The following is a 23,045-nucleotide window of genomic DNA, read 5'->3' on the forward strand; positions in this document are numbered from 1 at the left end:
TCAGTCTTTCAAAGTGTTCTGGGGTAATATTAACCAGAGCACAGTCAAATGGTTAATTTATTAGCAATGAGGAAGCTTAAATGGGTTTTCTTTTGATTTCAAACTGATAGGGGAAGGGGTGGTAAAATGAACACCTTAAGGAAATCATCTTGTTTCTGATAGAAAAACGAGGAATTTGTATAGTTCTTTCGCACAATATCAAAAATAGGGATGTAATCTATAGCAGCGACATGGATTCAAACTAAAATAGATAAATTTTCACATATTTTCATCACTATCAAAAAGCGATGCAAATGTTCATTTTACCTGCACTATGTGGGTAAAATGAACAGCTGTGTGTGGTAAAATGAACACCATGCAAAAAACGTGAGCAAAACGAATATTTCTGAAAATTTTCATTGCCCCACCGAAAATACATCCATTAAAGATGGTAACCCATTCAAAACGAATTATAAAAGTTTCAGATTTGACATCATATCATAACGAAATTCACCTCATTGAAAAACCTCAAGTCTTCCGAGCTAAAAGTTACGTCAGTTCTAATTTTCAAAGGTGATTTTCTAAAATCTTAGTTTTCGTTGATATTTTCACTTCAATTGACCTACGTATCAACTCGAATAAATCTATGCTCTAAATCGTCCGTGTGTAATAAAAAATCAACTAAATTTGTTTTTTCTCGGTAAAAGTCACGGTGTTCATTTTACCACCCCTGTTCATTTTACCACCACTTTCCCTACCATTGAACCTTTTCAAATTAAACTGTTTTTTATTTCATAGAACTGTTATAGAGTACAATACATTGATGTACATTGTTTAGACTTTAATTTAAAAATATACTTAAACATAACTGTACACGTTCCACCACTTCAAACAACAGCAAATCGCCAATTTCAAAAAGATACCATAGTAACACCTGCTGACAAAGTTGAGGAAATTACCCCCGTTTTTGGGCTCGATCCTACGCGTGGGTGCTGCAAGGTCACAATTCAACAAATAACAGACTTCTAACGAGGCCCAACTGTGGTGGAACGTGATATGGATGTGCCGGCGTTTTCCGGTAAGTGGTTCGGTGTTCGCTTCTTGATTGAGTTTTCGCGCGTTTAAGGAAGGTGATTGCCACTGCCTTTCTATGAAGAAGAGCCCACTTGCTCTATGGTTCAACCGGTTTTGGCCGAGGAAGGAGACGCATGGTATATCATCCCATTTTAACCATTTTAACACACCCGCTCTTCTGTGGGCGAGGAAGCATCATTATAAATTATTTCCGCTTCGGAAGAAATTTTTCGAGGTTGTTGAGAGAACCACAAAAAATGTCTTGAAATTGGTAATGCCTTTCTATGGCGAAGCAGCGGAAGCTTTCACGCTTCACTCGGTTTTTTCGCGGAATCGTTATCCTGTTTGTTGAGTTATGGGTGGTGACGAGAGAAGGTGTTTTTCGCTTCGATGATACAAGAAAAAAAGAAGAGGAAAAAACAAACAAAGCACATAGATCCGAAACTGAGTTTGGAGAAAGAAAAGGGTTTTGAAAATATGCTTTCGTAACATGAAACGATGTTTTGTCGACGGAGGGATCTTTTTGTTCGCTGGGCAGTGAAGAGGCGTCTCACTGATATGATAAGTGGGAAGATATTAGTTATCTTATACTTAACGTTTCAGTGGATAACTCTCTGCGATCTGGTTGTGGGTGTAAGGTTGAAAACATATTAAATGGAACAATCATGAGACGAAATGCGCAGCTGAGGGTCGAGTATCCCATCTGTCGAGAATCTTTACGTAGAGTATACATGTTTTGACTTTTCTAAGCATAGAGTATATTCACATGTAAAAATAATCAATTGGCAAAAAACCTCTCAGTTAATAACTGTGGATGTGCTCATTGAACGATAAGCTGAGAAGCATACTCTGTCCCAGTTGGGACGTAACTCCAGTAAGAAGAAGAAGAAGATTTTATGGACCAATTGTATTAATATATTTGCTCGAATTTCTGTTGAATTTCTGGCAGTGTGTGCAGTGCTAATTAATGACACGTGACGTATATATTTCATTGAGCGTAATGCCGAAAACAATATTGGAAAACTTATGACACAAGATAAATCTTTGATGAAAAGTTGTTAAACACATGCTGATCTTGTTACGCCCATATAGATTATCACCAAGATGAGGCGATGCTAGATTTATTTATTTATGTGTAATAAAAGGGAATGGACACAATATATAACATGACAAACTTTCATCAATTCAACATTCGATAGACGTTTCGTTCAAAAAGACGGAATTCAAGTTATAGTTTTATTTATTGAATTACCTATCCTATCATCGGGACCCAACAATGCACAAAGAAAATTTTCTATGAAAAGTACTGTGCTGCTGTTTGCCTGAACTGTGCTTGACAGCTCACTTTAAGACGGAGGGTTCTTTCTTCAAGCTCACCTTCAGCAGCATATTGATGCAATTTGAATTCAATGATACACAATAATATACCTACCTATATCATATTCGTATTATTGTGAAACTTTACCGGCAAGCTCGTCCGCTACAAATATTCCCATTCTTTACTTCTTGGAAACCATTCCAAATGAATGGAGAAACTCCATGATCGAGCTCCATTTCACCCGTTTGAGGACTTTTAGTCGAGTCCTGATGATTTGACTTTTCCAAGAAGTAGTTATTAAATTTCCTGCTCCTGGACGGTCGACGTTCGCCGCGGGCAACGGAAAACTTTTATTTTTTATTATCGGTTTCGTCTGACCTTTGTGCCCCTTCAAGGGGGACAGAAAACCGTCGTTGAATATGATTCGGGTGTTGCTGTGTGGCAGGATAGTGCACGCTATTCGCCTGGTAAGAAATTTTCCTTGTTTTTCTCCTAAGCGAGCCCTTTCTCCGTACTTCGTGCAGGCAATGGCAAAAGGCCATACAATGTCACAAAGGCGTCTCACATTTTTGCCTGGTTCGCTTTGCGTTACAACTATCTCACGAATTGCACGACGGCGATACACCTGTAGAAAAATCGTGACCAGAAGTAGGTTATTTTTTAAATGAAATCAGATCTGGTCTTTTGCGTTTTCCGACAAAAGATCGAAAGGATAAAGGGTCGAAAGACAAGAGGTCGAAATGATCAAAAGTCTAAGAGAAAAAAAAGAATGGATCAAAGGTTGAGAATAATAATAATGAGAATTTCCAAAGAAGGGAAAATTTCCCACGAAGCATATCATTTTCGACCTTTTGTCCTTTCGACGTTTGGTCTGTCGATCTGTTTTCCCTACACTTCGTTTCCCTGCAACATGCAATTGCACGACCCCTACACCGAACGCACTGTTAGTCGAAAGGCTGTATACCAACTTGTTCCTCCTGCATGGGGTGAGTGGTCTTATCTTTGCTGGAAGTTTTTTTTTTCATTCCGGACCGTTATGAATGGGAGACCCATTAGATGCGAATGAGTGATTTTAGTGAGGCGGTGGCGGAGAGTATCAATAAGTGCAACTTTTCATTTGCAATATTTTTTGTTGCTTCTCAATGTTCTTTTTTCTTTTTGCTGTAATTTGGATGGTCGATTTGTTGTTGGTTTTCTGGACCGATAAATTGGAAAGAGAAAAGTTTTCTTAGCTAATTAATCATGAATCAATAATTGATGAAAATCCATTTATTTTTTACTAAACACTTTTGATAAACTTGTCTATACATTATTGTATCGATTATTATAAATTATTGATAATTTTATTTTCACACTAACTCGAACTCCTACCTTTTTACTTATTTTGGATGTTTTTATTTTATAATACATTGGATCAATTTATTGTTGAATGAATATTTTTTGATTTCATCGTGTTGAAACACTTAACTCCCTGAGGTGATTTGAGACAATCATGATAAATTACGTTTGTAAGTTAATAAGATTTTCCATCAAAATCACAAGCAATCTTGGATTTAGACGAAGAATTTATTGCTTAATACAAATTTATTACTGAAACCGTCGGATATTGAAGCAAAACTGTTTTTGCTGCTCTCAAAGACTACAAATTTAAGGTATTCTGAACTGGTTAAAATTTTAACAAACAATCAACGTGTAAAAAAGTTCAAAACTGTTATCAACTGGGATTTTTGTGATTGGTCATTTCTGCAAGTAATATAGGTATCGAAGGCGATCGATAGCTTTCTTTGTAAACAAAATTTGATACTGATTCAAACCTTTAACAAAACTCTTATTTGAAGCCGCCACTCTGATAGATCATTCACAGGCAAGAAACAAACTAGCGAATTAATGTACTATTCCAATAATTTCCAAACGATAAAGGACATATCATACTCGTCTTTTTATGTCTATTATCACTTTGTGTTACATCCATAAACATCGGAACAAATGAGCGCTTTGCGAAAACTCAAGCAGAACAATTCGTGTGCCGCGCGTTCGGATTTTTTTTTTCTGTTAGCGCTCCATTTGCGGGCCATCAAAGTGATTCTATATCCCAGCTTATGTGTGTTGATGCTGTGATTGTGACTGTTCAGTCGAGGATGAATTACCTACTGGTGAGCCCGTTTCATGTTTTTTTTTTATAGAATTGTCGCACATCTAGCTATCTGGGATGCTAATAGCGTTTAGGCTCTGTGGTTTTCAATCAACGGTCTATTGCGGATGCACGTCTCGAGAGTGGTACAGAAAAAAAATAAAGGGAAACCGACTCTGTACCACGGCCCCCGGAACTACCTCATAGTATTACTTTAGGGGACTAAGAGTTTGTTGATGGCTCCACGCCATTCCTTCACCTCTGGCTGTATTCGCTCTGGCTGCGATTTGTCTCTGCTCCGTCACTTACATTTTGGGACCGGCCGCACGCTTGGGCCATGTGAAACTTTTTACGATAGATGCTCTTGTGCTTGTTGATTCGCTGGACTTTACTGTGCTGCTCGTCAGGCGGACCGATTGGATGCCGAGGTAGATTTTGTGATTCCGTTTGAGGGGTGATTTCCGGTTCGCAAGCACCCCGACGACCCAAATCCGGTGATTCGTCGTGATTGATACTACTACTCGGCGTAGTTCCAGACGGTGAAGCTAGCCTACTCCGATGGAGAGTTCCCCGATGGAGGAATATCCCCCGAAACCAGGGATGTTGGTTATTATGTTGTTGGCCGGTAGAGTGCCGAAGTCGGACCAACGATTCCGGTTGGAGGATGGTTTCCGGTTCACTGGCGCTCCGTCGACTCAAGCTGGTTCACAGGCGTCCCGACGACCATTTGCCGGTGCTGTTTCGCAATCTACTCTGCTAATCCCCGGCGGAGGATCCAGCTTACTCCGACTCGATGGCGGTCGGTCCTGCGGTTCCGGTGGAGGTAGGCTTCCGGTTTGCAAGTGCTCCGACTACCCATCACCGATACTACGTGACGCTCGAACTACTCGGCTTAGTCTCTGACGGAGGATCTAGCCTACATCTATCGAGGCTCGATGCCCTCTGGTCTTTTGGCCATTTCTGTTGCATCGACGACATGATATGCGTTATCGCTCCGTTCACCGCGCGCCACGTACTTACGTGTTGGCACATTTTCTGCACGATGTTGTCGGGGTTTAAATCTCCGTCGCTGCTCCCAAGCATATCGTTCCGCACTTTTACGTATCTTGGGCAGGTAAAAACTACATGTTGCGGTGTCTCCTCGGTGTTTGGGAAGTCTGGGCAGTGTGGCGACTCCCCGAATCTATAGAGATACCAAAGACAAATTAAAGACTTCCATGTCCCTTGCAGTTGCCCAAAATTTTATGGCTCATAAGGTAATCTAGAATGCCGTGAAAAGTGTACTGCGATCTGTCAAACTTGGGTACCTTTTGTACTACCGAGGGACCAAATGCAGTACTAGAAGTGGTACCCAATCTGAGCCCGAGTGGGACGGACCTGGAGATACTTTCTAAAACATCCGTGACCTGATAGAAACTGTGTCAGGTAGATGTTCACCTCTCCGTGATTCCTATTCATCCACATCAACAGGTTTGGGATGAGCCGCTAGGTCTATCTTCCATTCTCCGCGCAGTCCCACTAGTGCTGCCACCTCGCCATAGATCCAACTCTATCGATCGACGTGACGATAGCTAGTAGACGCCTCGTATTGCTGCTTGGACAGCCTAAGTTTGGCATGATTCTCCCCATTGCGTTCATTACCTTCTCGGATTTTTCGCACGCGTAATCAACGTGGCTGTTGGAATTCATCCGATTACTCCCATTACTCCCAGGTGCTTCAACACGTGTTTCGGTGCAATCACATACCTACGTTGACCTCCATCTGCTGAACCACCTTGCAGTTGCTGGCTAGCTGTGCCTCTGTTTTGTGGTGAGCTATCTGCAGTTTGACTCCGCTTATCCAGCCCTCGATTGCGTCAATTTTATCCATCACATACATCTCCACTTCTTCAAGCATCTCGCCTATCACCGTTAGTGACACATCATCCGCAAAACCAACAATCTTCACCTTCCTGCGGCTACTGACAAGCCCGTTTCATACTTGTGATAACACATGTGTATGATAACATGCATCTTTAATGTATTTGTTAAACTATGGATGGTTCGTCACTTTTAGTGTCGACATAGATGCTTATTTATGTTTTGTAAAATTTTGAAAGTTCGAATTTAAATTTAATCCTTTGAATAGATCGACATTTAAGATGTCGGTGCACTAATGGATAACTTCTTAATGAGGTTACCGTTACATGAACCACATCACTTACCAAGGTGAATCCTGACTATGTAGCTTTTTAACCCTCCCACTAAAAACACTCCTTCCCGTGTCAACCATGAAGATGCAAAGGTATACTATAGGTCTTTAGTTACAATAGATATCACACTAACATTCCTTCCGTTCCCTGATGAATGTAAGGACGTGGCCGGCGCCGTTATTGACATTACTGAGTTTAGAGTCCTCAACTCCCAAGAGGGGTGATTTCCGGTACGTCAGTTGATTTCCTTTACAGTTTTGATTATTCTAGTCAATCACGGAATAGTAACTACGAATTTTACGGTCGTAAATGTTTCATGCTCAATTTGTGAAAAAATACATATAAATAAATGAAAACCTAATTTATTACTATACCATTTAATTTCACTAGAGTTTGTATCCTTTGGCAGATACAAGTATTTCGACCTAAACGTACGACCGTTTTCAGTGTCCTGTACTAGACTCGACTTCTGTTTTAAATATGATGCTGTTAATGAGGCTTGAGCTTGAGCTTGGTTGCTACTCCAGTATCGCCAGATCAGCTGCACTTACACATGGAATCAACCAGATGACTTCCACTGTAGACCGTATGAGCCTCTGCATGCTATAAAACGTTTGACTTTTACTGTGCGCCCTGTTTTCAAGTTGCTCGTGAGAGAGAGCGAGACAGCAGCAACACACAGCGCACAGTAAAAGTCATGAAAACAAAAGAATTTATGGCACGTACAGAGGCTCATATACCACTGCGTCTACACCAGCTCATGCGGGAAGGGTGAAGGGGTGGGGTAATTTTTATGGCAGAGAGGCTTACTGGTTTGGTTAGCAGACTGCCTATGTATCAGGCGTAAGGAAAGGCGTGCTATGATTATGAAAGAATGGAAAGCGTATGGAAACGGATTATTTCTGTCCGTCTCGGGTTCTAGCAAATGCTAACTGTGATAGATGGTTTATGGACAAAAGGTCGAAAGACAAAACGTCGAAAGGACAAAAGGTCGAAAGACAAAAGGTCGAAAGGACAAAATGTCGAAAATAATTTGCTTGGTGGGAAATTTTTCCTTCTTTGAAAATATATCGACCTTTTGTCCATCCTTTTTTGTTCTTCGACCTCTTGTCCATTCGACCTGTCCTTTCGACTTTTGTCTTTCGACCTTTTGTCATAGATTCGTGATAGATCAACTGTGATATATTAAGAGTGGTAGATAGAAGAAAGTGAATTATGCAACTACAAAGTACGAGGAAAGGAACGGGCCTGGGATTTAACCCATGACCTTCTGCTTATGAAGCAGAAGTGGAAGCCATTAGACCACCAAACCCGGCATTAAATATTGATGGAGGGGTAAAACTACGCATTTGCCATAATCTGTTAATTATGTCGCATAACCAACCCCCAAATGTTTAAGATTTGTGCCTAATTATATACTGAAATGCAGTCGAAGAAAATATTTTAATAAGAAAAAAATCAATACCTTTATACAGAAGGTATTATAAATAATTGCTGTTGAAGCTTAAATAAACCGATATGACTTGTTTTGACGGAAAATTGTATGCATCAATTATGAAGCTTCACAGCTAACAAAAAACTTTATGTGAATTCCCAAACTAGCATTCTATTTAAATAGTTTAATCTTGACATAAATGACCGAGTTCGATATAACGGTACCTACTCTATTTTTTATAGGTAAAATTCTTCAGATCACTTCCATAAATTTTCCTTTCGATGACCAGAATTTATCGTGTCAATCACTAGTTCGCGATGATCGGGGTTACACCTGCCGGTTGGATCGAAGACGACAAAGAGGAGGGATCTGGAAGCCAGTTCAGAAATTGCAAGCAAAACTGCAGACGGAACTGATAATTTAATCAGGAAACAAGTTAACACACTCTTATCTGATTACGCTTGAGCGTATCGGTTCAATTTTACTTAATCATTTAATCAGTTTAAAAACAACGACGTATGTTGATACTGATTACTAGTTTGTTTCGCGGTTACTGTTCGTAGTTGCAGCATACATATAAAACTATATGTTATTTTATAGTCTAGTGAGCAAAACGTCGGACTTAATGCTTTGTGAGTTTCTTTCGAGAAATTTATGCAAAGCTAGACTAAAAAAGCCCTCCAATTAAAATCTTAGAGATGCTCATAAAAATACACAGTTGAAGTCAGGGACCATCAGTTAATTACGAAAGCGCCAATTGGTGGGGATTTCTGATAACTTAAATGCCTATAAATACAATTTGTGTTTATTTTTCATTTAAAAAATACTCCTGGAAAAGGGCAGTAGATAAATGATTAAATATCAGTTTCTTGGCATTAACGTCCCACTGGGACTGAGCCGGCTACTCAGCGTAGTGTTCCAAGAGCACTTCCACAGTTACTAACTGAGAGCTTTCTCTGCCTAAGTTGCCATTTTCGCATTCGTATATCGTGTGGCAGGTACGGATACTCTATGCCCAGGGAAGTCAAGGAAATTTCCATTACAAAAAGATCATGGACCGACCGGGAATCAAGCACAGACACCTTCAGCATGGCTTTGCTTTGCAGCCGCGGACTCTAATCACTCGGCTAAGGAAGGCCCTAAAACCTATATTATATAAATAATTGACAGCTCCTAAGTATAGTTCCATTTCCACCGAAAACATAGCCACTGGGAAGAAGTTATTATATTCTATGAAACGGGTGAATAATTTCTTTTTACGTGAAACTAATTAACGTTAATGAGGAGTAAGCCGATCCGTAGATTAATGTTAACTTGAATTATTATGATAGCTCATAGCTGTACAAGCACGCTTTGCTTCATGATTTTTATAACCCTCTATAATAGTCGCTCATGACTCAGAATTGAGATGACTCATAACATTGGCTCCGTTGGTATCTGTAGACGATTCTATCCTATTCCCTCGAACGACATAATCCCGAAATCCATTTCCTCGAATCACATTAGCCCGAGGTAATGATACAAGGCAATTGAGCATTGCAGGTTCAGTATTTGGGGTAACGGTACCTCCGGGGAAATGAAAATCGAAGTAATAATACTCGGGTTAATGAGGTAGATTCCATTTACCGTTTTGTGTGGGAAAATGATATATTAACAGCGTAGATTTAGGACAGACGGTGCTGTGTTGAGCTGTTATGAGTTTTATACAAATACACAATAATGCAAAAAAAAAAAAAAAACTAAAAAGCGGATGGAAACTTCAGTAAGTTTATTGTTTTATCTTTTCATCAGTATAGTTTAGATTTATCCATTGAATCCAGGATCGTTATTCGATGAAGCACCATCAATGTTGTTATCATATAGCTCAACTACTTTTGTGTACTGTTAAATAAAAACGTAAAGGGTAAACAATTTAAAGGAGAAATAATGGGAATGCTTATTAATACACAACAAAAAATAATTTGTAATATCACGTTGATTTTACTGCACTTCGCTCTTGAATATTACTTTAAATTATATTCTAATGAAAATAGCATAATTAAATTAGAATAACATGTGAAAAGAGCGAAACAACCTCTAAAGCCAAGGCTCTCGTTCACTGCAGACGTATTTCAACTTATTCATGTAAGCTCTCACCATTGACTTGCCTTTAGCCGTTAAAGATGAAAGTTTAGATAAATTAGTTTAATACGTCTGTGGTAGATGGTACAAGCTCCGGTTTGCATAAATTGTTCCAACCTTTTCACATGTTAGTCTAGAATTAAAACTATGAAAAATGAGCAATTTCGTTGTTTTACATAAGATACCACAAAAATATGAACAACACAACACAAGTGATGACTAGCATAAACGACGTGACGCTACGATTTATTTTTTGGTATGTACGAATATAAAATATGAATTGTTTAAATTACTGGTATTGTCGAAATTATAAGCTTGTATTTTACAAATTTTTCAAAGTTAAAATCAACTTCCAATGCAACTGCTTCGAAAAAGTCGTACATACCTGATGGCAATTCGACGCCTTCATTATTCTATTGAACAGAACCTCGAAAATATTGTAAACCGCAGGAGAACTGCAAGTATCAACCTTTTGTTTGATACATTCTCTTGAATTTTCCACATCTCTGTTGGAAAAGAGAACAGAATTAGTTCAATCATAAAGTTACTCATATTTGGCTTTTTAATCGATTAATAACTTACCGGCACTGCTCTTCGCCGTAATATATCAAAGAAATTGATTTGGTCACGTTCGAAATCTTACATTCCGTAACGCTTTCCCTGAGCGTCCCTAAACAAGCCATGAACTCGGGTTTCTGGGTTTCTACGGAAAAATAATTAAGAGTGTAACTGTAAATATTCGTTATCAATTTACACAATCTGTTTTTTTTACCGAACACAAACTGTCCATCATTTTCACATATAAGATCAACGACGCCATAGGCCACATCCTTGAAAACTGGCACTATCTTCTCAGTTTCCTCACCCGTGCATTTTGCGATTCCTTCGAAAATGTCATCAAAACAGTCTACCGATTCGTTGAACTTCGGACAATATCTGAAGATGCAAAAAAAAAATCATACAATGAACCTGAAAGTTCACACAACTATCCCGTTAAAACTGACTTGTCGAAGAAATCCTTTCTCCTTTCGCTCGACTCAGATAACGACACCGCGTCCCCTTTCATCTCGAAGACATCGATACGGTTCAATAAGCAGGCTCTAACTTCCGGAATTGCTACCAAGGCTTGGCGATAACCCACATCCGATCCACTCATGGCAATGCATTCATCCTTATATTTCAGCAGAGCTTCCACAGCTGATTGCGGTGCTGCATGGGTAACTGAAAAGGGGGAATCAATTTTTTGTAAAATGTTCTATAGATTTCAACAAATTTACCAGCAATCGAAGCCACTACTACAAACGCGAGGAATAACAGGAAGCCACTCATGATGAGACGTTATTGATGTTTCCAGTTCGACCGGTGTACAGTGATTAAATGTAGCGATTGTGAAATGTTCGCCGTTTATATACTTCCTGACTTACTGATTAGGATTATAAGATTACACATTACTGAGGGTGAGAATGGCATTGAATAATTTTGAGAATATGATAATGAGGAACTTTCTTGTGAACAGTGTATTGCTGGGTTTCACAATTTTCTGTTATTGTTGTTCGTTTCATCTTCACCTTGAGTCACTATAGAAATACATTTACCTATGAAAGTGCTCGGTGAAAGCAATACACTAAATAAAAACATGTATTTACATGGAATTTGTCATGAAGCGTTCAATTTATGTAAAACGTAGCCTCTTTTACGAACTTACGAATCCCCGGAGAAGAATCTCTAATAAAAAGATACACAAAGTAGATTATGTAGAAGTCCAAGGTCCTTCTATTCTCTAGTTTTACATGAATAGTTTTTCATAGTAATACTACTCATAGTTGCAATCAAAAAAGAAATAAAACATAATCAAAAAAAAAAAATTAAAATCCAGGATACTCAAATTTACCTACGTTCTATTGAAACTACCTATATCAATTAGAGTAGGGTTCTTTAGGTTGCAGTTTCTGGAATTGTATACCCAATTTCTAAGTAAACCGTTTTAGGTAATTCCTTGTTGATATTTCCTATGACTCCAAAATCTTTGGGACAATCTGTTGGTGTACCGATACGGATTTTATTTATTATTATTTACATGACATTTTTTTTATTATTGAAATTTATGTTTATTTTGAAACTGTCACCAAACATTTATCAAAGACTTCATTTTGAAGCTCTGTCAGAAACTAAGCTCAAATTTAAGCTTTCGACAATATTTTCCTATCCTCTGGAAATTATTCCTGGACTTCCAATCCTAAAATCTACCTGGACTTTAAATCCTGTAAACTATGTCCTTAGGAATCTTCTAATGCATACTTTACACCAGAACGTTTCCTCTAAAATTGCTTAAGTATTTTTACTTGAATCCTTCATCAACTCTTCCGGTGTGTCATAAGAAAATCAGACTTAATTTTCTCAAGATGCTTTTTAGAATTATACTTCGCAAGAATTCATCATGCATATTTTCACGAGAATTTTTATCTCAACAAACATTTTCACAATTATCTTCAAAACGATTTGTTGAGTAAGGGCCGTTTGTTCGTTTTATAATACTGATATGTCTGACTTACCTAATCCAATATAACTAGTTGAAGCTCCCAAACGTTTGTAAGTCAGATCGCCCCCGTCACATGGACTGTGCAATGCATATATAAAACTACACGTTTTACAGTAAATTCATATGAGTCTAATCCTAAAGGTATGCAGTTGAAAAACGTCGCCAAGGCGAATCTGTCTTACCACCCAAAATGCACCGAAACGATGCACAAAATCACTGAGCAAAGCGCAAGCATCCGTCAGAGTCACTCTGTGCATGTGGTTGGGATGGGTGGGGGGTTAAAGCACTTCAAATTATTTCTACATGTAGAAGCTTTTCACCCGCTATTCACTTAACGGGTGGTACATTGGTAGGGGAGACTTGATCCCATTTTTTGAAGCAGCATAATGCTTCAATGCTTTTGCAAGACTATAAGTAAATTACGAAATGGTTATAAGTGCGAACAATGTACTCAGGGTATAAAAAAGATCCACGCTACCTAGCGCCACCTAGTATCAAAAACTCGAATCTCATTTCTTAAATAAAGATAACCTCTGAGCTACTGAACAACTCTAGCGAAGACAAATTATTGTACAAAATTACTTCGAATAAACTTTTTTTGGATTTCAACGAAATATAGTTGGATCAAGTCACCCGATCTTCCCCACAAGTACGTGTGCACTGAATTCCGCTCAAGGCGTCCATCCTGCTACGGTTCCATCCAGACAGATTGGGGTAATTTCTGTCAGTAATAAACATACGTTCCACATACCTACCTCTCGCAGAAAGGACCCACATGGCACCGCGACCATTTCACAGCGAGCAGCCAAGATCGAATCGGTGTGAATAGAGTCGTCGCCCCTGAAAGTCGTTGGAGTCTGAGTCGCGTGCATTGCAGTGTGATTTATTTCGGCGTCCAATAGTCAGCCACCCCATCCCCATTCCGTTCGGGATGTGTGGATTAGGGCGGGTCAAATTACGGATAAGTGGGGAAATCTAATCTTGCTCCCCCCTTGCTGATTGTTACATGTAAGAATACAGTCCTAAGAATTCATGTTTATGTAAAATTGCATCATGATAAATATTTTGGACAACTCTAACAATTCGATAAAAATCAGGCTTCTGCTGAAGATCTAATCTTATCTAATCTAATCATTTGAATGTTTTATCAAAAATCCGTAAACGTACTTGTGAAGGTTTTGGGCAAACACCTATTAAGTTATCTTGAAATAAATTCATCCAGATACTCCTCGAAGAATTCATCTATAGAATCCTTATTATTTTTTTTAAATACTTGGAATTACATAATGATTTTTCTTTAGTTATTCTAGCAATAAACATAGTCCATTTATTTAAAATGCATTTGAAGAGATAAGCTTGCCTCGGGATACTAATTTCTTAAATAAACATATATATCTATATTTTTAGGAATTTTCTTCATGTAGTCCTTCTGGAGCTCATTCGAAAATCACACATTAATTTCCATAATAATGCTGTATGAATTATATATTCTACGAATTTTAACAAGATCTTATTTCGGTTTTTAAACAATTCATTCGAGTTTTTCCTTTAAGATGTCTTTAACATTCGTTCAAGATATTATTTTAGGAGTTGATCCTGATAACTTCTCGGGATTTTGCATTTTTTTTTTCTAACTTCATTTTCGAGATTTTTAGCCCTGGGCTAGTTCATTTCGGGACCAACGGCTTTACTTCCCTTCCGAAGAAAGCCGTCACTATAACTTTTACGTCATAAGTGACTATCTCGGGATGGGATTCGATTCCAGTGTGAGAGACGTGCGTCTTAACCACTACACCAGGTCCACCGCCCTTTGCCTTTAATGGCATCCTAAATTCGTTCTAAAATCGATTTTCTCTGGAAATCCTTGATGAAATGCAGCTGGTCAAAAAATGTGTTATGAGTAACTTGTGCGAACTCCTATAAGAACTCTTTCAGAAATTCCATTTTCTTAACAGAATTAGTACAGAATTAACACCATGAATTCCTCTGAGAACATCTTCAAGCATTGTCTTAGGCAGTGATTCTCCAAATAAATGCTCCATAGATTTTTTTAGTTATTTGCCTTGAGTGGTTTTAAGGTACTATTCTAACAATTTCTACATGAATGCTCATGAATGGCTTCTTCAACGAAGTTTGTAAAATTTTTCAGACGATTGGGAATTGTTTAGCAATTTCCCTGTATTCATACTCGGATTATTGTGGGAATTAATCTAAGCGTTACATCAAAAAACGTATAATGATTCCTGATAGAATTTTTCAAAGCATTTCTCTGCGCTTTCTTTAAATGAGTTTTATATAGAAATTCTACCTGGAGATATTTTATGGATTTCTTAAAAAGTGCGTCTAACATTTATAAAGTGATGTTTGAAATTTAGAAATTTCCAAGAGATTCCAGAATTTATACAGAATCACTCAATGATTTTTTTTCAAATGGGAAATAGGAGTAATAATAACAAAATTAATCTTAAAACCTCGCATTGGCTTCGTCAGCAACTAATTTAGTGATTTGCCTAGAATATTTTTTCTAGAATACTCTAGAAAATATATCATAGGAAAACAGATTCTCCAGTACTCAATGCTTATTGTAATTATGTTTTTTCCTATGGAGTGCAGGTCCTTAGGCCGAATGCCGTTAGGCCGATTGTCGTCAGGCCGAAAACCATTAGGCTAAATGCCGTTAGGCCGTGAATATATACCGTATTTTGGTTTTCATATGATTCAATTTCTGAATTATTTTAAGAAATAAATACTGAAGAAACTTCTGGATGGAATTTTCAGGTAATCTTAAGAAAAATGTGCAAATCTTTTAAATGTTGCTCGGGGAAATGTTGAGAAGAGCTCCTGAGAAAATAACTGTTTGGAATTCCTAAAGAAATCCACAGGGTCGTGATACTATTCCCCAACTGTCGATTACCCGAACGCCAGTTCCCCGAATGCCCCGTTTCCCCGAATAGTCCATTTCCCCGAAAAGTGTATGGCACTTCAAATTGTGATAATTTTATCCTACACACCTTTCTTAATTTTATTAGTGGTTCTTTCGAGTTTCGCCATCTTCGGCAACTTTGGCAATATCTATTTAGTCGAGAAAGACCAAATATCACCTACTTTTGAATGCTCATCGTTCTTTTTAGTTTAAACTGCATCACTTTTCGGGGAAACGGGTTATTCGGGACGAAGGGTCATACGGGGAAATTACATTCGGAGAAACGACATTAGGATAAAAGTAGTACAATCAATCCATATCCAAGTTCTACAGATTCATTCATTCATGAGATTTATATGAGAGGCACTTCATATAAATCACATGAATGAATGAATCTTTAGAATTTTCGAGGTCTATGAATAATTCTTGATTCTTTACAGATTTTACAGATTTTCTCAAAGATATGCCTGTAAGAACTTTTGGAGAAATCATTAGTTCATTTTCATTGAAAAATCTTAAAATAAAGCCCTCCAAAGAATTCGATAGAAGATTTTTGCTCCTTGATAGTTTTTTTTTACCATCCTTATTGTAAAAGTAGTGTTCTGTGACATTTTCAGATTTTTCGGTGATCATTTAAATGTTTCCAACACTTTAGTATTGTAGTGTAAGTAAAAAATCATTATTCAAAGCTTAATATATGAAGTCGCTGAAGAGAGCAGTTAAATACGACGAATGAGAGAATGTATACCTATTTATGAATTTGTTTATTATTATTTTGCTCCATATGGGAATTAAGCCCCACGTAGCATGCTTCACCAACTTTTCGGCAGGCAGCAGTGGTGCTCCTGGCGGAAAGCATAGATCAAAGTAATCCAGGCAACTATGTTCTATAGCAAAAAAGGAGTGTTTAGATTTAGACTTTGTTATCAATAATAACAAATTATCCTTACGTCCCATCGAAATGTAGTCTTTGGCAAAATTGTAGCTGGAAAGTTTTCACATGAGATGAGTGCGTTCACTTTTCCATAGATTATTATGACGAGCAGTTAGAGAACTGCACAGAAAAGGTTTGCATTTCCCATAGTAATTTACATATAAACTTCAAATGGCGTGTGCACAACCAAATTTCTTCCGAATCACTTCAAATTTTGGAAGAATCATTTTCGCCATAATTGACATTGTTTAAGCATAGGGGAGTAAAAACTTCAAAATTTTCATCAGTCGACTGCTCAACCAAGATTGAAGGATCAATTGGTGAGCTCGTTTCATACTTTTATTTCAAATCTCTAAAATATGAATGAATGAACAAACTATGAATGGTTCGTCACTGTGAGTGTCGGCATAACCTCTGATTCATATATTATTTTACATTATATTTTTTTCTTTTTACTTTTATTTATACAATTAAAAAAGTTGAATTGTTGGACACTATATGTGTAGACTTACAAAAAGTTCTTTTTTTTAACTAACTTTTAATGGTGCGCCACTGTATGTGTCGACATATGGTGTTCTGTGATGGTCCAGCCAAACGAGTTTTTTTTTTCTTTTCGAAGACAACGATTTTGATAATCGACTTTTGGAGGCTTCAAGCCAATTAAATACTTAAACTATTTAATTGTCGAAGCTTTAATTTCATCATAAGGATTATAAGGAAGCTTAGGGAGATGGAATTATAAACATTTCCGGTATTTGTACCGCCCTAGTGTGGATGTTCACACCCAGCTGAGAAGTGCGAACAGTTGTAATATCTTTTCCATTTTCCTTCATCCTACAAAGGGAGCAGGACGAATGTCGCATACTGGAAGTTCGCAACAAATGCTGGAACGACTGTTGTCCAAGTCTACCGACGACGACGACAACATATAGCATAGGTAGTGTCGTGGCAGCGACCAGCTGGCGATAATGGAAATTTATACTTTACATCTAATTTATCGACCGACTCCGGTGGAATAAATTCGAAATGGCGCGACGACGGCAGAGGGTCACAGCCCAAAGGCATCGGCTAGCGGATGTGTAGAGTTTCACCGCTTTCCGGGTGTTGTTCGCTTAGACTTAGACAGGAGTAGACACACCGTCCGTCTGACGTCGGGTAGATCCTGACAGTACGATAAGCCACGGTATTTACTGAGCGAGGATAGTGATCACAAAACTAAACTAGAAAATCTGTGCGGATTGAATTAGTTTTTCAATTGCTGAAAATAGCAATGAATCAGGACTTTTAAATTGATCTGATTAGGGCCTCTTCACAAATATCATAACGCTGAAAGGGGTGGGTGGGTGTTCTGAAAAATGTTACAAAATAAAAAAAAATCTAATACAAAAAAGCTTTAAAAGGTGGGTAGGTGTTAAAAATGGTTATTTTCGGCGTTATGGAATTTGTCAACAAAACCTTAGGTACCAGTATGACACCATACTAGATTTAATATTCTAGATAACCGGTGACTAGTTCATATAGAGATTATTATGCCCTCATTTTTAAATATGGGACTCAACTTCATATTTTTTACATATTTTTAAAACAAAGTGTTATGCTTGTATGGGCAGTTTAGGACACAATACAAGTATTCGATAAGATTTTTCTATGCAAGATCCTCATTCTAATTGAAAATTAACCTAGGTATTCTTTTCCTCTGTACAGATTTAGTGCTTGATTGGTATGGCATTAGCTTTTCCTTGATACGGTGCACGCTATTCAAGTGAAGGCAAAAAGCAATTAAATACATCAATATCCATACAGAGTCTATCCTCGACGTACAATTCTTTTCCCAGCCGTATGTGACAGCCATGTTAATCGTTCCGATCACAAGCTATTATCGCTCGGGTCGCTGACTTACGCGTTGGGAGATTTATAACTAGGGGAAGACGGGGTAAGACCGCCCGCCTAAGCAATTTAATTCACACTTCAAAATCAAGTATCAATTAATCCTTTTTCGATGCAGCATGTCTTTTTTTGAAGCCTTGGGCATGATCAAAAAATATCACAGGCTTTGTATTTGTAAAAACATATTTATTTCTTGAAGCTTGAAAAAGTGATTTCTTATCACGATTATTTTTAGCGACGGGGTAAAACCGCCCACTCACGGAGTAAAAGCGACTACCTCGATTTTCGTTCACAATTTTGCGAAAAATTATATCAGTTCCCTATTATTCTAAAAAGTATATTGTTTTATGAATTCTACTTTGATTAAAGTGGATATTGAATAATTTTAAGAGTTAATTATATCAGAAAACTTAGATATATACTTATCATTACCTTAAGACACCCATAGTTTTCAAAAATATGTGAATTAAGTTTGTATTGTCAACAAAATTGATTTTATTTAACTTGAATACTAATGTACAACGTAGTTACAACTTTTAAAATGGTTTAGGCATTATATTTGGTATAAATTAGGGGTGGCGGTCTTACCCCATCAACAGTGGTCGGTTTTACCCCGCTTGCGCAATTTTCACCAGTAGAGCCTTATTTCAAAGCTTAAAATTTACAATTCATATTTCACTTCACTGAAGCATATTTCACATTTATGTTAAAGCATGGACGGGTAATTTGTTATGTTTTGACAAAAAAATCCCTTCCGAAACCCTTAAGTGAGCATCTGTTAAAATTAGATCAAATTCAGTATCTACAAGCAAAAACTTTGTTTTTGACATTTGTTATGAAAAAAATAATGTTGGTATCACCCTGAATGCTTTGAAATGTCAAAAATCTTGTGTTTATGCAAAGTGCTTGGTGAACTTTCAAGAAAATCGCCGTTCTCATGCCAATCTGAAGGTGGTCCGTTTTACCCCGGCGGGCGCTCTTACCCCGTCTTCCCCTAAGCCTTGCTGAGGTGAAAATTTACGACTACGTTGACCGGATGATGTTGGATTGTAGACATAGATGGAGTGTGGCATTAATTCTCGGAAAGGTGTTAACAGCCTCCTGACACCGCCTATACAACCCCATTGAAAAATAACGAGCAAACATCTCTGGTTCCTACTGGGAAGTGGTTCCCACTGACAGCTCAATGTTTGTAAACAAATAACCGTTTGAGGAATAACAATCGATGATGGCGAAATCTTTTTCTCCGAAAAAATTCGTTTCCCGCATAACAACAGCTATTCGAACAAACAAACGGTTGCAAACTATTGGATTGCAGTACAGCAAGTCAATTTGGGTTGATGTGATTAGCTAGAAACACATTTTAGTATTGGAGGAAAAATTCCCTAATATGATTAGGCCAATGTACGTTGTTGCTCTTGAGTTTCATGCTGACCACGAAAACATGGCCGCCTAGCACCGGGTTGGGTGTTAATCGTCCTCACGGATATTAGAAAAATCAAAGTAATCCCCTATTTCACTAGATCATTTAGTTGAGGTCAATTGTGTTCAATGATTTACTTAACCGAAATTCATTTTTTTTTTCATTTCAGCTATGTGTTCCTTGAATATTACACCGAGAGAACTTATTCAGCATGTTAACCGGATCCAGTATAGGGCCCATTGAAATACTCCAATTCAGTTGGATAACATTGTATTTAAAATCTTGGGTAGATCCAGCCACTCGATCACGTTGAATATGTCGACGGCGTATTCTGAACATTTGTCCAATAATACTTCATGTATTTTTTTCTAGATTCTCAATGAATAGCTCGCACAAAAACGGAGATAGAGAATCCCATTGGGGTCATTTCTTCTGCTTACAGAAATTTGTTGGAAGTTTTATCGTCGAATAAAAGTTGGAAATCTTATCGTGTCAACTTTACCTCATATGTGTCCTCACTTCTCCTTTCCATGCTGCATCCGTCCTCCGGTGCAGTAACCAGTCCTCAAGAATATTTGGGAAACTGGAATGCTGAGGAAAAGATCCGCAACGTCCAGAAACTATCGTCTCATAATATTCGAAATTTCTTGATTATTCGTTAAACCTGCTAGTGGGTAGGGGATGCGTCTGTTGAAATGATTTATCGAAACTAATTTACTAGTTTGTGAATATTTGGAATATCTGTATCATCTGATGCGTGGAATAAGGGGGTTTGTCTCTTTCAAACGAGCCTCACCAATTGTCGTTTTGCGCCTTGGATTTTGCAATAAGTTTTATAAGTGTGGGTAGCGAATCCATGTATCAATGGAGTCTTGCTAAGACAAGACGTGACAGGTCACAGTACAAAAATGAAACCAATTGCCTGTCAAAAAAGACCACTTCTGATTGGTCGTTTTGGCAAAGGCCTACTTTCACATCGTTGAGTTGGATTTCAACAGGGCACTTTGTTGCTAGCCCGGCCGTGTTGCTAGATCATAAATTAAAGTTTCATAAAAAGTTTGAAAATTTTTCATGAAGTCTATTTGTTTCGAATCCATTTATATTCCATGTTAACTTTTCCGCATATGCTCCTACAATACTAAAATCAATTTAATATACTTAATTGAGAGCAATATAATGGAAACTGTGTCAATTTTCTCTACAAGTATTGCCGGTTTCTAATATAAACCTGAATTTTTAAAAATAAAGCATCCTCTATTGCACTATATGAATGAAGCGTGCAAGAAACAACCAAATTATGGGCATTGATATTTGAATTTGTTCACAAGATTTGCTTAAAATGAATACTGGTAGCACTGGCTTTTGTATCGTCAAGGATATCGGCCGAAAAACAACTGGGCAGTCCTAGTTGAGCTGTCACGTCCTGTCCTAGGAGTCATGTACACGGCAATGAAGATGGCTTTACAGTTGAATGGACCGATGCACGAGTTCACTAATTTGACGTTTGAGCGGTGCCGAATTCACTGGTTTCCATGGTCACATAAATAACACGGCACCGCTCAAGCGTCAATTATTGAACTCGTGAATTGATCTATTCGAAATACGCGTATCTGTCAAAGGTTAAAAATTCCATGGTCACATAAATAACACGGCACCGCTCAAGCGTCAATTATTGAACTCGTGAATTGATCTATTCGAAATACGCGTATCTGTCAAAGGTTAAAAATTCTAAATGAAATGAAATGATATAGTACTTAACTACATTTTCCATTTACTTACAGGTATTCCACTAAACAGCCCGAAGATATATTATAAAGACAGCAGTATTCGATATCTTTCACGTTTTGAATTGACTGACTCGAGAAACGTAACAATCTCCTACCGCCATTGGTAAATTCACTGTTAAACCGTCTACATTTCATATATGCTCCAGCGCTTCCGCTTCCGCAATTACAGCACTTAAATTAATTAACCTACAAACCACATTCCCTTTCAGCTGCTCCAGATTCTTAATTAAAAAATAGCTCCCACTACCGTTGCGATGCCAACCAAGACAGGATTGAATCGCGCCGAGATAGATGTCGGTACAAATGAGTAAGTCAGTCAGTCGTCAGAGTTGAAGTTTAAATGGGGTGGAAACGCTCCCTATATTCTGGAATTCTACGTTCACAATTGAGATTTGGGTATGGTCGGTGCGGTTTTGATAGTTGTCACAGAAAAGGATAGTACTAGATCCAATAATTATAAATCTTTGAGATCTTTACCTACAAAAAATATAAAACCGAATTTAGTAATATACCATTCAATTCCATTAGAATTTGTATCCTTTGACAGATAAGCATATTTCGATCATAACTGTAGGGCCATCTTCAGTGTCGTCTACTAGACAAGATGTCCGAAAAAGATTCCAAATTTGTAACTAAGCTCATGGTGCAAAATCTTATGCATTGAATCGAACGAAGCATAGAGGCAACGAAAAAATAGCGAGGAAGATGCGACACAAAACACAACGGAGGAAAGTTCCATCACAACTCCGCGAGGCCTGTTTTGTTCGAACTGGTCACTTAAGAATTATTTTAAAGTGTGAGTAAGCGTAGAAGCAAGAAAGAAAGAGTGCCAGAAAAAATCCTAGGATATCGAAGCACTCTCACTCGAATCGTTTTAGGCGAAGTAGCCCGTCATTCGTTTTTGCAGCAATGATTATTTTGCAGCGTGTAATTTCAAAGTGATAAAACTCATTCTTGATAGTGTATATTGACTTGAAACAGAATCATTGTCCGCGCCAACATTCATGAGGTGTGCTGATGCTTTTTCAGCAGGGTCAGTGCAAAACCCATTGATTTTCTTTGATTCAAAACCTTGAGATGAATGAAACAATCATCAACGACGCGTATAAATTCCAATGACGTCCTACTTTGCCCTAAAGATTCATTTTGTGAATTTTGAGTTCAATTTGTATTCCTCAGCAAAACCTCGAAATCGTCTCATTTTTGCATAGCAGAGGAGTTTCTGTCAAGCCTGATAATACGTCATAAGGCGAAATGAATGATTCGAATAGACTTATGTGACTATAAATATGTCTCATCAAA

The 23,045-nt window shown here is 37.8% G+C and overlaps 1 protein-coding gene across 1 annotated transcript in view; it reads right to left on the reverse strand.

The window, feature by feature from the left end:
• The window catches only part of LOC5576161 (transmembrane protein 19), a 35,372-nt gene extending 23,733 nt beyond the window's left edge, over positions 1–11,639 (reverse strand). Inside the window, exons 1-5 of the mRNA XM_021854114.1 lie at positions 11,528–11,639; positions 11,255–11,471; positions 11,023–11,186; positions 10,833–10,953; positions 10,636–10,756 (exon numbers count right to left, since the gene is read on the reverse strand). Coding sequence (XP_021709806.1) covers positions 10,636–10,756; positions 10,833–10,953; positions 11,023–11,186; positions 11,255–11,471; positions 11,528–11,579 — 675 coding nt within the window. The 5' untranslated portion in view covers positions 11,580–11,639. The remainder of the gene's footprint in view (positions 1–10,635; positions 10,757–10,832; positions 10,954–11,022; positions 11,187–11,254; positions 11,472–11,527) is intronic.
• Positions 11,640–23,045: the final 11,406 nt, after the last annotated feature.

This window comes from Aedes aegypti, chromosome 3 (genome assembly GCF_002204515.2).
Source record: "Aedes aegypti strain LVP_AGWG chromosome 3, AaegL5.0 Primary Assembly, whole genome shotgun sequence".
NCBI lineage: Eukaryota > Metazoa > Arthropoda > Insecta > Diptera > Culicidae > Aedes > Aedes aegypti.